This window comes from Mus pahari, chromosome 9 (genome assembly GCF_900095145.1).
Source record: "Mus pahari chromosome 9, PAHARI_EIJ_v1.1, whole genome shotgun sequence".
Classification (NCBI taxonomy): Eukaryota; Metazoa; Chordata; class Mammalia; order Rodentia; family Muridae; genus Mus; species Mus pahari.
This window is the reverse complement of record NC_034598.1, coordinates 72,086,657-72,100,058: the sequence shown is the minus strand read 5'-3', so window position 1 is coordinate 72,100,058 and position 13,402 is coordinate 72,086,657. Positions and strand designations below refer to the sequence as shown.

General features: G+C 35.7%; 1 protein-coding gene across 3 annotated transcripts in view; it reads left to right on the top strand.

Annotated features, from left to right (window-relative positions):
• The window catches only part of Slc6a15 (solute carrier family 6 member 15), a 51,485-nt gene that overhangs the window by 30,163 nt on the left and 7,920 nt on the right, over window positions 1-13,402 (top strand). For 2 of the 3 annotated variants that reach the window (XM_021204603.2, XM_029542621.1), the window contains exons 6-10: window positions 3,317-3,427; window positions 7,365-7,606; window positions 7,707-7,899; window positions 11,261-11,453; window positions 12,735-12,894. In XM_021204603.2, coding sequence (XP_021060262.1) covers window positions 3,317-3,427; window positions 7,365-7,606; window positions 7,707-7,899; window positions 11,261-11,453; window positions 12,735-12,894 — 899 coding nt within the window. The remainder of the gene's footprint in view (window positions 1-3,316; window positions 3,428-7,364; window positions 7,607-7,706; window positions 7,900-11,260; window positions 11,454-12,734; window positions 12,895-13,402) is intronic. The other variant, XM_029542622.1, reaches the window with a different exon arrangement.

Below are 13,402 nucleotides of genomic sequence, written 5' to 3'. Positions count from 1 at the left end.
TTCTGCCTATTTATCCATTTATTTTATAAAAGTATTGAATACTTGCTCTTTACTAGAAATTGTTTTAATTGGAGAAATACAACAAGAAACAAAGCCTGGACATAGGAAGTTTCTATTTTAGTGACAGACACAAGCCATATATTTGCAGAAATAATTTCAAGTAGCAGCATATAATACCAATGTACAAATGGATGAGATTTAGGTAGCAATATTCCATAAAGCTATTTCAGATGACAATGTACAAGTGTCTGTGGTATATACCGGCAGATTTAATTGAATATTTATTGGCAATTTCATAAAAGATTTTGCTACAAGTTATAGCTATTTGTAAAAATGTAAATTTGTGTTTAAGAAAAATGTGGATACTTTGCCTAGTGCTTAATTAAAACACATTCCTTTAACTCTTAGAATTTTAAATTAACTATGAACCTTTATCTGCTTAGAGAAGAATTCAGTCACAGGTTTGGCATACTTAATTGTATTCATCTGTTTGAATTCTTGACCATTTTTACATTTTAATTTGAAATATTTCAGTTTTTCCTTAAGAACAAACTAAATTCAGGTTAGTGTATTTAAGAAATGAATGTATATTAAACTAATAAAAATGGAAATAATTGGGACCTAATATTAAGAATAGAATTGCTTTTTAAAGATTTATTTATTTACTATGTAAGTACACTGTAGCTGTCTTCAGACACTCCAGAAGAGGGCATAAGATTCCAGTACAGATGGTTGTGAGCCACCATGTGGTTGCTGGGATTTGAACTCGGGATCTTTGGAAGAACAGTCAGTGCTCTTAACCATTGTGTCATCTCTCCAACCCCAAGAACAGAATTTTAAAATATTATACAATAGAGATACCATATTTTAGAGAATGTGCACACAATAGGAACCCCAAACTTTCTATAACACGTTTCTCTTTTGTTTTATCTATAGTATTTTTGAGTTCAGTATTTCTTTAATATACAGTATTGTTGATGATCTTCTGTAAGTTGTACACTAGTGAATTCTGATATTAATTGAGCAGCCTCAGTCCTTGTAAAGCCCATAGTGTGAAGAGCCTGGCAGATAATTGCTGTACTAAATATAATAATATAGACAAGGAGAATATGCATGAAGCAGTTACTGAAATGATCCTGGAGTCTGGGAGGTTTCACAAAGTGGGTGATTGCTAATATTGTCGGAGGAAAGTTACCAGAAGGTCAGAGACAGGTCATTCTAGGCACAGAATTCAGCATGCATCAAGTCCAAAGTATGCTAAAAGCTCCCCTGTGACTCTGATATCCAGTCTGAGGAGTGGGAGGAAGATAAAGCAAGAGTTGTGACCTGGTTGCTGAGGGACATCGAAATGTCTGCAGACACTGGTCAAACCATAGGCTGTTATATAGAGAGTACTGTAAGGATCTGAAGATTCTAAACAATTCAGCAAACACTAACATCGGACTTCTAGATGACTTCATGCAAAAGAGCTGTGGAGGTTGGCTCTCTGGGAATCAGAGGGAGGAAAGGTGAGCAGGAAATCCACTGAAAATCAGGAAAGTCTTTCAAGTCAGCCAGGAAGCAGCAAATTGAGTTTGATTTAAAAATATGCAGAGAAGATTTCACGCTTTTGGTAGCCTCAAAAGCTATCGTGGAGAACTATCATCGAATGAGACCCAGGGGCCTCGCAGATTGAAAGTATCCTAGTCATCAAAGAGAAACAGAACAGTAACTCCCACTTCTGAAAGCGCCCTAACAAAGAGAAATTAGGAAATAAAATCATGTTATCATAGCAGAGGACAATCTAAGATGCATCAAAAATTATTGGAATGATGTCTGATTTTACTAATGAAAATAGATTTACTCTATTAAAATATTGTCTGTCTGCAAGTGGTTTAGGAGTTTAAGATCTGGTAGTGACCCAGAAAGGCGTGGTCTCCATTCTCACAGAGCTTATATAACAGTTGGGTGGACAGAGTGTGAGAAAACTCTATCGAAGGTAACTTTGGCAGAGCTATATAACGCCACAGACAAAACTGTACCTAATGGTAATATCTCCAAGGTGATATTACCTCTAGTTTGGCCAAAGTGACAGCAGATGGTAGATTCAGTTTGGAAAAAGAAGTCTTGGGGTATTCAGGATGACTTCTGGGAGAAGATGGTTTTGACTGGAGAAGGGAAGCAGACAGTCTGCTTTCAGGCAGTGGCTGATCATGCTGAGCCTACTAGGAGGCAAGGGCTTGAGGTCCTGGGCTCTGCAGCAAGAAAACATATCAGGTTAAAGCTTTGCAGGGATGAGGGAGCAATGAGAATTTGTTCAATGTGATTAGAAACACTTAGGTTTAGCAGAAAACAACCCAGCTGGGATGCTGATTTGGAAACCACTAGCATATTGCAGATTGTCTTGGAAAATCTTTGACTTCAGCAACTGGCGCCATTTTCTGAAACAGAGGGGCCACAGCTTGGAGGGGAATTTCAGAAATTTGCCTCTCCAGTGGGAAAGTTTTAGACATATTAGACCCCGACGTGGATATTTCAAGAAGATAGTTAATGCCTGGGTAAAATGCTTGGGGGATGGCAATTTCCCGAGTTCCTCAGACGCAAACATTGCAGAAACAAATGGTGAAAGGATTTGGTGAGTGCTATGTGTACAAATTACTCAGTACATTGCGAGCTTTACCGGTACACCATGAAACATCACTCAAAATGTGTGTGAAGCGTTAAGCAGGACTTGTTAGGAAATTCATGACATTTCTTTTCTAAATATTGCTTTTAAATATGCATTACAAACAATTACCACCATTCATCCTACATCTTATTTTTGCACTAACTGAAGGAGAAGTAAGTCAGTGTTTCTCTGTGCAGGCACACAATGAAATACTATTCAGCCATTGAGCAGAATTCAGTCCTGCTACTTGAAGCAGCATAATAGATAGTAAACATTTTATTTATTTTTAAAATTCTGCACACACCCCCCCCACACACACACACACAGAGAGAGAGAGAGAGAGAGAGAGAGAGAGAGAGAGAGAGAAGAATTTTAAGATTCACATCAAAATGTTAATTATCTTAACATTGTTGTTAAACATTTTATACATGTATTGAATTATGCTACGTCCCATCAAGGTATACGACAATATGAATCAGTGTAAACAAAGTTTTATTTATGTCTCAAGTGAGATTTAAAGAAGGCTGAATCCAGAGCAGTCTTCTTAAAAAGGGACTTTAGGAGTTGTCACCAATAGTGTTAAACAAACAGTGGCTATCAAGAGTATAGTTTTAACTATTAAGAATGGTCACTAGTCTTTGTCTCACCCATTGCCATTTGCCTTTGCAGATCATGTATTTCAGCTCTCTGTTCCCCTACGTGGTACTTATATGCTTCCTAATAAGATCTCTCCTTTTAAATGGTTCAATTGATGGCATCCGACACATGTTCACCCCTAAGGTATGTAAATTTTATTTTCCATTATGTTTATTGTAAAAATGTCACCATAGCTATGCTTAAGGCCCAATTGTTTTAACATCAATATATTAGATTTCTAAAATATAGTATGTTAACCTCTCCAGAAAAGTGTCTTTTTTTGTATTTCCAGTTGGATCTCCTTCTTTTTTTTTATTTTTTTTTATTTGATATTTTCTTTATTTGGATCTCCTTCTAATTTTTAAAATCTCTCATTCTGGTTCGTGAGTATGATTGTCATTATTTCAATGTAAAAATTCATTCTCCTTATGAAATAGCTTATGATTTTTTTACACTGATAAATTTGGGAAACTTTGATCTACATTTACCCATCACCCTCTAGTTGAGGGGTTCATATCCAACTTAAGTAACTAACTGATCATTTGAAACATCAACAGCAGTAGTTTCCTGCTAGAAGAACTATGAAAATATTGATCTCCTGAGTTACCAATACTCTGAAATCCACAGACTCTGGGGAATGACCTGACTTTTCCCCAGAATTTTGTCTCATAGAGTAGTGTTTTCTGGGGAATGTTTCATCCACTCTGGAGTCTTAGTTATAATGGTACACTTGGGAATTTTTATACACACACACACACACACACACACACACACACACACACACACACACACACATATTTCAGCAAAATTTTCATTAGCTTCATAGAGACTATTCTATAGATTAGATCTACTCTTATTACTGTGTTTCTTGACCCTGGTTACTCATAAAGAACTTGTAGACTTAATCATGTCTTGTTATTTTTAACCGAACAGAAAACAGAAATAGGTTTGGGAGTGTATGTGTTTTTGTGATTCACCAAATTAAGGTATCAGCTTATCATTAACTCGTTAAAACTCTGGTAAGGAAGTTAAAACAGTTGAGACACTGTAGGTTATATAAAGGATGAATGTGGAGCTGGGGTGGTCCTGTAAACTGGGAAGCAGAAGGGATTAGCTTCTGTGGAATTCTTTGTCAGCTGCCTTGTTAGGAGGTAAAAGAAGCTGTGTTCTTTGCATGTCTGGTTCTGAGTTTGTATTCATTTTGTAGGAGCAAAAATGCTGATGTGGGCGTCTGGTTTTCTTCTGTAGTTCAAAAGTGCTCTTTAATAGTTGGTGCCCTTGAGAACTTCCAGTGAACACCACTTTAAATTCATAAATTTCAGCCACCTTAGAATTAAAATCTGCTTCAAGCCTTACATACTTAATAACCCAAACTATTTATATTCGGAGCATTGAAGAAAATGTTGCCTGGGTTCAATGCAACTCATTCTTCTGGGTAAACTTCTGAAAACGACTTTCTGAGCCCATAACTGGTTATCACAGTTCTGCAGTTTGATTTTCGTATGTACGTTAGAACTGATATAGCCTTTAAATGGATTTAGTACTTAAAATTTCAGCATAAATCAACATTTTTAGTTTGGGCTAAGGATCCATGCTAAAATTCTAGTTCCTCTCCTCTCCTCTCCTCTCCTCTCCTCTCCTCTCCTCTCCTCTCTCTCTCTCTCTCTCTCTCTCTCTCTCTCTCTCTCTCTCTCTCTCTCTCTCTCTCTCTCTCTCTCTCTCTCTCTCTCTCTCTCTCTCTCCCTCCCTCCCTCCCTCCCTCCCTTCCTTCCTTTCTTTTTCTTTTTCACTTTGCTTTCCAGTTACCGCTGATGAACTAGTGTTAGTTTAGTCAAGGGCAGTGGTTTTCAACCTGTGGATCACAACCTCTTTGACAAACTTCGACCTTCAAAAATATTTACATTATGATTCATAGCAGTAGCAAAATTTCAGTTGTAAAGTAGCAACAAAAATAATTGTATGGTTGGGGGTCACTACAACATGAGAAACTGTATTAAAGGGTCGCGGCATTAGGAAGGTAGAGAAACACTGGTTTCATGTGATGCTGTAAAAATTATAATAAGTATAACATACTTTTTGTTTGTTTTCAGTCATTATTGATAGTCTCAAACTTAGTTCAGACTGGTCCCAAACCTATGGTCTCCTGTTTCAGCCTCCTAGGTTCTGGGATCGTGGGCATGAGCTACACACTTGGCTATATGTTATTTTTAATTTGCATAGTTTATAGAAGGAAGAAAGTGACTAAGCACACAAACTACCCAGAAACAGCAAGTGGAAATTCACTTTGGATGCAGGCTAAATGAAATCTTTGGAAATGTCTCTTTCCTGCCACCTAGTGGTAATTACATGATCGACAGTTCAATATAGTTGGAATTAAGCGTAACAGTGATACTGAATAACAACAGAAATATTCCACAAAGAACTTGTGTGCATATTAGTTAATTACTTAAATTATGAATACAGACAGTATATTTTTATTCATAAAGTATAAAAAACTAATTAAAAATTAAGGCTAATTAAAATCAACTGAAGCACCACATCCCAATATCTGAGGAAAAGTGGGAGTTTTAGAGGTCATATATATTACTATTTATTGCTGCCTCTGACCTGCTGTGTATTGTTGTCTGGTTTCTTTTCTTTACAAAGCCTCAGATATTAGATTTAATAACTACACGGGCTTCTGTGAATATTAAACAAGAAAAAAAAAACCCATGAAAAGTGCTTACCTGTGTTTGCCAGTTACAGTTTATATACACTATCAATATTGGACAGCTAGAATTTGGCTGATGCTAAGAAGATGGTTTTGTTTTTACTCTTTCTATTGAAAAAAAGCTGAATCCAGAGGATTACTATTTGGCTTGGCTTGCTCTTTCATTAAATTGTTTAGTGGCAGCATGATCTGAAACTTGGTAGATTTCACATTCTTAGCATTGTCCCTTGACATTATCTTCAATAAAAACAATTTGATCTTAATGTTAGATAGAGATACAAATATCAATTTAGCACTGTTTTGTGACTGGAAATGAATTCAAATATCTATTGAGGTTCATGTCAGCTATAGATAATGTCAATTTTTTCTTTAACTATTTTATTTTTAGATTTATTTACTTATTACATATAAGTTCACTGTAGTTATCTTCAGACACACCAGAAGAGGGCGTCAGATCTCAATACAGATGATTATAAGCCACCATGTGGTTGCTGGGATTTGAACTCATGACCTCTGGAAGAGCAGTCAGTGTTCTTAACCACTGAGCCATCTCTCCAGCCCATCTTTAACAATTTTAATTCATTCTGGAAAAATTTGATGATTTTTCAGAGAAGTAAGACACGATCTTATGGAACTTGGTTATATATTCGGAGCACTAATGATGCAATAGACTTTCCTCTATTTTCAAAGAAATGAGTCTCATCAAAATGAATGAACAACACCAATTGACAGTTATAGCGGCAGTCGGATCCTACCAATTACACAGCTCCATTATCAGATTTTTACCAGAAAATTCAAAATTTGAGAGAATAGTGATGTGAAGTAACTATTTAGCTTGTCCTGGAAATTGGTTTATTATGCTTTGGAAAAGACAAAGAAAGATATATAATGGGAAATTATCAAAGACTAGTAATTTCTCTGTCATTCTCTTCTGTGATGATTTATCAGAAAACGCTGACAAGTTTTTTTGTAAGTAGAAGTTCTCTATGTAAGGGCTTGATAGATACTGTTTCCTGTTGCATTCTTAGTTGCTATCCTAGAAAATATAGTTATTTATAGTTACTTATTATACCATTTTCTATAACATTTAAGTGTATATATTTATATTAAAATGATATAATTCCATATAAGCAAATTTCTTTTCTTTCTTTTTTTTTTTTTTTTTTTTTTTTGAGACAGGGTTTCTCTGTGTAGCCCTGGCTGTCCTGGAACTCACTTTGTAGACCAGACTGGCTTCAAACTCAGAAATCCACCTGCCTCTGCCTCCCTAGTGCTGGGATTAAAGGCGTGTGCCACCAATGCCCAGCTCATAAGCAAATTTCTTAAACTAGGAATTTATTATTGATTTCTGTTCTCTTCAATTTCAAACAGCTTGAAATGATGCTGGAGCCCAAGGTTTGGAGAGAGGCAGCGACCCAGGTCTTCTTTGCATTGGGTTTGGGATTTGGTGGAGTCATCGCATTTTCAAGTTATAACAAGAGAGACAACAACTGCCACTTCGATGCTGTCTTAGTGTCTTTCATCAACTTTTTCACTTCAGTCCTGGCAACATTGGTGGTGTTTGCAGTTCTGGGGTTCAAAGCCAATATCGTAAATGAAAAATGCATTTCACAGTATGGATAATTAATTTCCACTAGCATTTCAGCCCATAATTCTCTATAAATATGGATTAAAGAAGCCGGGTGCTCATTCTCCATCTGTTGTACTTTTCAGAAACTCCGAGATGATCTTGAAACTTTTGAAAATGGGAAACATTAGTTGGGATGTCATTCCCCATCACATCAACCTCTCAGCTGTCACTGCAGAAGATTATCGTTTAGTTTACGACATCATTCAAAAAGTGAAGGAGGAGGAGTTTGCTGTTCTTCATCTCAATGCCTGTCAAATTGAGGATGAGCTAAATAAAGTTAGTAGGCCATGTTTGAGCAGTCAAAAAATTATCAGTTAGTTAAAGCATGCCTTATCTGAAGCTTTCTTCAGGAAAGTGGATAGCAAAAGGCCTGGGGATAGTTTCTAAATTCTCAGATAACTCTGCATCTCATAGAGTGTGTTTACTTACAAAGATTTTCTTTATTTTATAAAACAGTCACACTACTATGCAGTCTTAACATAAATAAGTTTATATCCACTCCAGAATAAAGGCTAATCTGATACAGATTTTGCTATAAAAAATTAGTGCTGAATTTGAATTTTGGTTCCCAGGATTTTGACGAATGAATGATAATTTTGGTTATTTTTAACAGATCAGTTAAAGAAATCCTGGTTATATCTTTTTCTTAGAGTATAATTTATTTTAATCAATAAAGAATTATGGAAAATCAATTAATGTTCTTTTGTTGGCTGCTAATTTTTGCTTACATTGCCAAATAGGAAGAGAGAAAATTAGCCATTAGTCAGTTTGAGTAGGACAGTTAACTATTCCTGGAGTACAATATAGAGATCCCATACTACGTTTAAAGGCAGAAGTAAATTTGATAACTTTGAATTGTAAAAGAAAATATAATTTCTAGGTTTTCATAATTAAAAAAAACTGACATGTGCTGAATTAGTAAAACAACACAGTCATCTGACTTAGAGTTCTACATTTTTTATAAGATGTGTCACTGTGTGTATGTAGGCTAGGGTATGCATGTGAGGGCCCTGTCTCTTCTGTGCATGTGTAGAGAGGTCCCATTCTGTCAGATGTGATTATTCATCATTTTCCTTCTTTGTGGCCTGAGACTGGGTCTCTCAGTGTGTCTGAAACTTGTCACTGTGATCCTCAGAGATCTGCTTTTCTTGTCTGTGTGTGTCACCAAACCCTGACCCCTGTGCAGCAGTTCTATAGATACATGGCAGAAGGCCTGACTTATACAAGGGTACTGAGGATCTGTATTGAAATCCTCATATTTGTGTAGCAAACATTTCCCTCACTAGCCCATGGCCTCATTTTTTTCATTAAGATTTTATTTTTTCCCCATGAATGGACATTAATTTTACACAATACATAACATTTTTTTTGGAGAGTTTTATTCCTCCAATACATAATCCTCTTCATAGGTCTTCTTCCTATTTTTTTTTCCTCTGGCCATGTTGCTTATTCTTTCATGTAAATAAAACTTCATATATATAAATATAAATATATATGTATATATGGTGGTATGTGTGGGTGCTACAGAACAAAGTAATTATAACTCACAAATATGCGAAGAGTGTTAACTACTAAGTAATAAGATTCAAAGATGCAATCAATAAATGGGCTACTTTTTTCTCTATACACACACAAACACGCACACACATATATGTATATATGTATGTACACACACACACGAACACACACACACACATACACACATATGGTTCAGGAATGGGAGAAAACATTCCTAAAACTAATTAATCTGCTTTGTGTGATTAAAAGGTGTGACAGCTCTTTATGGCTAAAACAATCCTATCATGTATAGATAGGACATATTATCTGCCATTCCACTGTTGATGGACACTTAGGTTGGTTCCATAACTAAGCTGTTGTCAATAGTTCTTCAACAACTAATGTGCAAGTATGCATGTGATATGTTGACTTGGAGCTCTATGAGTGAATACCAAGCATGGTACAGCCAGACTTTACTGTATACCTGCTTCATTTTTGTGGAAACATTCTTAGTGGTTTCCACGTGGTTTCAACTAGTTTCATTCCTACTGATGGCGGATGTAATTCCTTTTCTCCACAATCTCACCAGTCTTTTGTGTGTGTGTGTGTGATTTCTTAATGACTTGAGTCAGAGGGTATCTCAATATAGTTTTAATTTTCATTTCTTAGATGGCTAATAAAACTGAGTCCTTTGAAGATGTTTATTTGTAATTTATCTTTTAAGAAATATGTTTATTTAATTAGCCCTTTATTTCTTGGGCTATTTCACTCTTGTCATTTAGTAGCTAACAGTCTTTGTATATTGTGGATATTAACCATCTGTTATTTGCATAGCTAGCTGTCTCTCATCTGTAGTTTATCTAATCACTTGATTGTTTATTTTCTTATATAGAAATTTAACTTCATGATATCTATGTTTTCAGATGTTGGCATCATTTGGTGTGCAAATGGAGTCCTATTTAGAAAGTCTTTGTATATACCCATAATTGGTGTGTTTCTCCTAACTCTTCTAACAGTTTCAGTGATTATGAATGTTATCACATTAATCCCAAGTCTTTCTAAATGTTAGAGTACAGGCATGTTAGATTTAGATAAGATGCATATAAAATAGGTATTTTATTGACAATATGTTTTTTTTTAATTCTAAAATATTTTTTGCTGAATACAGATTCTCTCATACAATATATCTTGACCACAGTTTTCCCTCCCTCCACCTCTCCCACCCATCACCCTCTCTCTAGTCACCTCACCTCACCTTTCCCCCAGATTCACTCCCATTTAGATTTCCTCTTTAGAAAACAGCCAGCCTCTAAGAGACTCCAACCAAACTGGATAAAACAAGATAGAATGAGACAAGGCAAAAGGCCTCCTCTCCAGGCTGGAGAAGGCATCCCAGCAGGAGGAAAGGATGTGTTGTCACACAGTGCATTCTAATCACACCTTTCCCTCCTTGCTCTTCCAGCTGCTACCCACTTCCCACCCACCCAACCCCATACATACTCTTTCACCTCTTTCTAATAAGAAAGCAAAACCAAAACCAGACAGACAAGCAAAACACAGGTAAGGAAAAGGGACCAAAAATGTGTTTCTTGTGTTGTTTTTCTCTGAAATAGATTCTTTTTTTTTTTTAATGGTTGAAAATTTGCATTCTTTTATTCTTTTATTCTTTGCATTCCTTTACATCTACTTTTTTATTCCTCACATTATCTGTTTTCTTTATTTTAATTAACCAAGCTACTCCATAGACCAGAAGTATTTGCATACATACATACATACATACATACATATATATTTTGTTTGTTTTTTATTACAGCAAATCAATATTTATATTCCTAAGTCCTAACAAAATTAAAAATACCACATACTTATTAATGCACTATGTTATTCTAAGACATTTGAAATAACAAGCAGTGTTACATAGTTGTACATTTTGTCCAGCAATGCTGAACTGTAATTTACTCTTTGGTTACTCAATATCATTCTTCTGGGTCCAGACAATGAGCACATGACTTAGCATATGTCTTTTCAGCAGCTTTGGCCATTACATAGCGTTTTCCCCACCTTCACTGATGAGAAGATATCAGTGAAGCATCTCCTGATCTTGCTCTTGGTTAGTGCTGCTCTCTTCTGTGTTCCGCAGGCTGTGCAGGGCACTGGCTTGGCTTTCATTGCCTTTACGGAGGCCATGACACATTTCCCTGCATCTCCTTTCTGGTCAGTGATGTTTTTCCTCATGCTGATAAATCTCGGCCTCGGCAGCATGTTTGGAACGATTGAAGGGATCATCACTCCTATTGTGGATACGTTCAAAGTGAGGAAGGAAATACTCACTGGTGAGATTTTACTCTTGACTTCAATGTAACCCATTTATGTGGGTGAGAGATTAGAGACTGCAATTGGACTGTGTTATCTCTTGGATGTTGTTAATATCTATATGATAGTAGATTATAATTTATAATAATACAATAGTAGGTATAATTATTTCAGTGTATCAGTTTTTTAAGGACAACATACACACTTAATATAAGTTATATTTATACTTCTATCTTCTTCAAAACGGAGTTTGTACTTCTGTCCTATATTGATTAATTGTTGATTGTTCTGATAAAACACCATGTCCAAGATAACTTATAGAGGAAAAAGAATTTATTTGGGTTTGACAATTTGAGTGGGTTAGAGACACTGAGGGAGCAGGTAGTTGGACAAGCAGCTGAGAATTTACATCTGGATCCACAAAGAGGAAGTAGAGAGAGCTATATCTTGCTGCTTTAATTTTATTCATGTATGCTAGAAGGGTAATGAGACATGTAATGTAGTCATTGTTCATTTATCGTAAGTGCCAAGAAGCCTAAGATGATGGCTTTAAGTTGTGTGGAAAAGTCTTATGGTTACAAATGTATCTGTAAGTTTTTATATTAAAGGCAAGTGTCCTTAAGTTTGTGAGTCTGTTTCTTAGATGTTAAGCAGGAAACAAGTTTTAAATAGTTCTTCCTTGTTGTTGCTTGGATAATCAGAATATTTAGGCCTATACCCATCACTTTACTTTGCACACTCAAGCTTGCACACTCAAGCTGTTTAGGCAAGATAAGTATGTAAATATGGATTGATGGTGATGCTTTTTCTGATTGAATTTTCTCTCTGTTATGCTTTACTGATAATCATATTTCAATCAAAAATGAAAGTATGTACGTTTGGTAATCTCATTACAAACCACACTATGTTCATTATGAATTCAAAATTGTATAGAAATTTGAAAACTACAGAAGCTTCATAAATGTACATTCTGCCCAGAAAGTCACTTTTTTATTAATAATAAACAAAGAGTGTGAAAATTTATTTAAAAATTTTTATACAGTTTCCTTTCAGTTATTATTTGCACTTGGTAGGTGGGATTTCCTAGAATTAAAGGTATGAGTTATGTAGTATTAAATTTAGTAGAGGTTAACTATGTGTGACTCAACTGCCAACATGTAATTTTCCATAGAGTCAGAGAAGCTAGTGTGTACAAAAATTAGAAAAATTGAAAAAATGTTATTTGATTGGAACGTTTTATAATGATAGAAAGTCTGGGCTTTGAGGAGAGGCTAATTGTTATTTTAATTTCCTTTCTTTAGTTATCTGTTGCCTCCTGGCATTTTGTATTGGCTTGATATTTGTGCAGCGCTCTGGAAATTACTTCGTGACAATGTTTGATGATTATTCTGCTACATTGCCTCTGCTAATTGTGGTCATCTTGGAGAATATTGCTGTGAGCTTCGTTTATGGTATAGATAAGTGAGTATACTTGATTGCCAGTAGTTATTTGTCAGCTCTATTATGAAAAGTCCAATCAATATCTCATTTAACAGGGAAGAAAAATGGAAAGAGATGAGTCTTCAGCTTAGTCAAATAGTTCATAAGGGAGTTTACTGAGGTGTTCTACCCCGGTGCATGAGGGCTGAGAATTGAATACAATGTAAGGTTGCCTAAAATTCCAAGCATTGGATTCTTATTATCAAAGAGTGACTTCCACACTTGATAGTTATTTCATATATTACAAGAACCTTAAGTTTCTTTGGCTTGTTGTTGTTGACCACATCTCATATACAGAGGGTGGGGGAAGGGTGGGAATAAGAGAATCAGGAGTTACCTTTCTCAATTATAAGCCGATTAGCAGCAGATGTGTGCTTGACAGGTTTCTCACTTCTGTCTAAAGCTTATGTCTTAGTTACTTTGTTCAATTATTATGAGAAGTGGAGAGGGAGACACACACACAGAGAGAGAGAGGAGAGAGAGAGAGAGA